This window comes from Chaetura pelagica, unplaced genomic scaffold (genome assembly GCF_000747805.2).
Source record: "Chaetura pelagica isolate M959 unplaced genomic scaffold, ChaPel_1.0 scaffold158, whole genome shotgun sequence".
Classification (NCBI taxonomy): domain Eukaryota; kingdom Metazoa; phylum Chordata; class Aves; order Apodiformes; family Apodidae; genus Chaetura; species Chaetura pelagica.
The window spans coordinates 460453-463456 of record NW_009954182.1 but is presented as its reverse complement, the minus strand read 5'-3'; the positions used below and the strand labels follow the sequence as shown (position 1 = coordinate 463456).

At 61.8% G+C, this 3004-nt stretch overlaps 1 protein-coding gene across 1 annotated transcript in view; it reads left to right on the top strand.

The window, feature by feature from the left end:
- Nucleotide 1: 1 nt before the first annotated feature.
- XKR8 (XK, Kell blood group complex subunit-related family, member 8) overlaps nucleotides 2-3004 on the top strand; it is a gene marked incomplete at its 5' end in the record, with an annotated part of 3355 nt that continues 352 nt past the window's right edge. The window contains 3 exons of the mRNA XM_010002913.1: nucleotides 2-45; nucleotides 674-870; nucleotides 2329-2922. Coding sequence (XP_010001215.1) covers nucleotides 2-45; nucleotides 674-870; nucleotides 2329-2922 — 835 coding nt within the window. The remainder of the gene's footprint in view (nucleotides 46-673; nucleotides 871-2328; nucleotides 2923-3004) is intronic.

Genomic DNA, 3004 nt, shown 5'->3' with positions numbered 1-3004 from the left:
CCTGCCCGCCGCCCTGCACCTCCTCCAGCTGGGCTTCCTCTTCAGGTACCGGCTCCCCTGCTGCCTTCCCGCTGCAGCCCCCAGAGCCTCCCGGACGGCTTCTCCTCCCGGCCTCCCCTCCCCGGCCTCCCCTCCGCCCCACTTCTCCTCCCTCCCCTCTCCTCATCCTGCTCCTGCGGGGGGCGGTGTTTGACCCCCTGGATCCACCGCTCTGCCCAGGGAACCCCTTGAACACCCTCACGCCTGGGCACCCTCTGTCCGCCCATCCCCGGGTGCCAGGATGTCCAAAGGGTCCCTGGGCAGACCCGCTGGGTCCAGCCCCGGGTTGGATCCGGGTGGGAATCTGTCAGTCTGAGCCCCCCGCGGGCACATGAAGTTCAGCTGAAGTTTTCCGGGCAGTCTGTGCTCCCTGTGCCGGAGCCCGCGGGCGCCCCGGAGCCTCGACAGCTCTGGCGGAGGTTTGGGGAAGGAAGTAGCGGGGCTGCTGCTGTGGAGGGGGATGCCTGGAGCTCCGTGCAGGGCCAGGAGTGGTGCGGCTGCTGCGGAGCTGGTTTGGGGAAGCGGGAGGGAGTGGTTTGGGCTTAGATTGGGCCATTGTCAATAGTCCTGCTAGAGCCAGGGCTGTGCTGCGCTGGGACCCGCAGCCCCTCACCCCGGCGGGGTCCCCGTGCAGGTGCCTCTATGCCCTGAAGGTGGGCTGGAAGGTGTGCTGGGCAAAGGCGGCCGAGGAGGAGGAGCGGAGCCTGATGGCCTTCCTCTCCCATGACATCAGCATGCTGCGCCTCTTCGAGACCTTCCTGGAGAACACCCCGCAGCTCACCCTGCTCCTCTACATCATCCTGCGGACAAACAAGGCAGATCCTTCCCAAGGTGAGGGTTCTGGGGCCAGGGGAGGGGCTGCAGGCTTGGGGCCAGAGCTGACTTGGATGGGACAGACCAGATGGGCTGTCCAGGGGCAGCAGGACCATTCTCCCACATCACACCTTCCCTTGGTGTGACACACAGGAGGGTGGGTCCCTGTCACAGAATTGCCTTGGTTGGGAAAGACCTTAAAGATCATTGGGTCCAACCATTAACCTAACAGTGACAAGTCCTTAGCTAACCCATATCCCTAAGTACTGTGTCTGTACTACTCTTAAATGGGATGGTGACTCCACCACTGCCTGGGCAGCTTGTTCCAATGCCTGGTGACCCTTTCAGTGAAGAAATTCTTCCAAACATCCTGTCTAAACCTCCCCTGATACAACCTGAGGCCATTCCCTCCTGTCCTGTCAGTCGTAACTTCTTTGAACTGACTGATCCCCACGTCCTTTCAGGTAGAGGGCAATGAGGTCTCCCCTCAGCCTCCTCTTCTCCAGGCTGGACACCCCCAGCTCCCTCAGCTGATCCTCTTCAGACTTGTGCTCCAGACCCTTCCTCGGCTTCCTTGCCCTTTTCTGGACACGCTCCAGCCCCTCAATGTCCTTTCTGTAGTGATGGGGCCCAGAACTGCACCCAGTGCTCGAGGTGTGGCCTCACCAGTGCTGAGTAGAGGGGCAGGAAGGATCATATCCCTGGTCCTGCTTTTCCTGATGCAGGTCAGGATGGTGGTGGCTTTCTTGGCCACCTGGGCACACTGCTGGCTCACGTTCAGCTGCTGTCAACCGTCCCTCTGCTGGGCAGCTTTTCCAGCCACTCCGCCCCAGGCCTGCTGGGGGTTGTGGCCCAAGTGCAGGACCCGACATTTGCCTTTCTTGAACCTCTTGCCATTGGCCCAACGTGCTAACACGACCCGATGGACTATGCTGGGCTTGGGTAGGAGGGTTGAAGCTTGGGGGTCTCTGTGGTCATTCCCCTACATGCCCCAGAGGAGTCTGAGGGTCAGGAGAGAAACCAGGATCCTGCAGCAGAGTGGGCAGATGCTGTTGTGGGTGTGGATATGCACAGAGGGTGGAGCACAGGCCACCAAGGAGGTGCTTTGGTGCCTGTCGCGGTGTGCAAAGCAAGTGTTACTGCAGTGAAACAGGGAGCCCAACCATGTGCTGGTTGGGTGGAGCCAGCACTCATCTCCAGTCTTAGTGAGCTGTGGGCTTCCCTGGCCAGGAGATGTTTCTGCAGAGCTGCTTGTCCTGTCAGTCCTTCCTCAGCTCTGCTGGGCAAGTCGGGGCACCAGCCCAGCGAGGCCAGGAGGGCCAGGGAGGAGAAGCAGGTGCTGAGGCTCTGCCCCTTTGCAGCAGCCACTTTGTGAGATGGTGGGAAGCTCATTTCAGCAAAGTCAGGCAGAGGGAGGTTTGAGCCAGGTGGGCCTTCCCTTGCTCCACCTTCAGCATCTCCAATGCTTGTTTGCAGGCCTGGGGATCTGCACTGCATTCCTGTGTGTGACGTGGTCTCTGCTGGACTATCACCAGTCCCTGCGCTCCTTCTTGCAGGACAAGTATGTGCTGAGCCTGGGCTCCTCCATTGTCTACTTCCTCTGGAACCTCTTCCTCATCTGCCCTCGGATCCTTGCTGTTGCCCTCTTTGCCCTGCGCTGGCCCTACGGCGTGGCTGTGCACTTCCCGCTGGTGTGGCTGGCCATGTTCCTCTGGGTCAGCCTGCAGGGCACGGACTTCATGGAGTCCCCTGGCCCTGAGCAGCTCTACCGGGCCATGGTGGCCGTCATCCTTTACTTCAGCTGGTTCAACGTGGCACAGGGGAGGACCCTGCACCGCAGCATCATCTATCACAGCTTTATCCTGGTGGACAGCTCGCTGCTGGCCCTGTCCTGGCTCTGCGGCCCCTTCCCCTCTGATGAGCATTGGTACCTTGTGCCCGTGGTCTCTGCTGCCCTGCCCTGCTACCTGCTGGGGCTGGTGCTGAGGGTCACCTACTACCAGTGGCTGCACCCCAACGTGCGGGAGCAGCAGGAAGGCGGGTGTGACGAGGTGGATGCCAGGGAGGGGAGTGAGGGGCGGCAGCTCCGCCCGCGCCCCGAGTCACCCCCGCGGAACCAGCGGCTGCAGTGCCCGGGCCAGGGCCCGCCGCC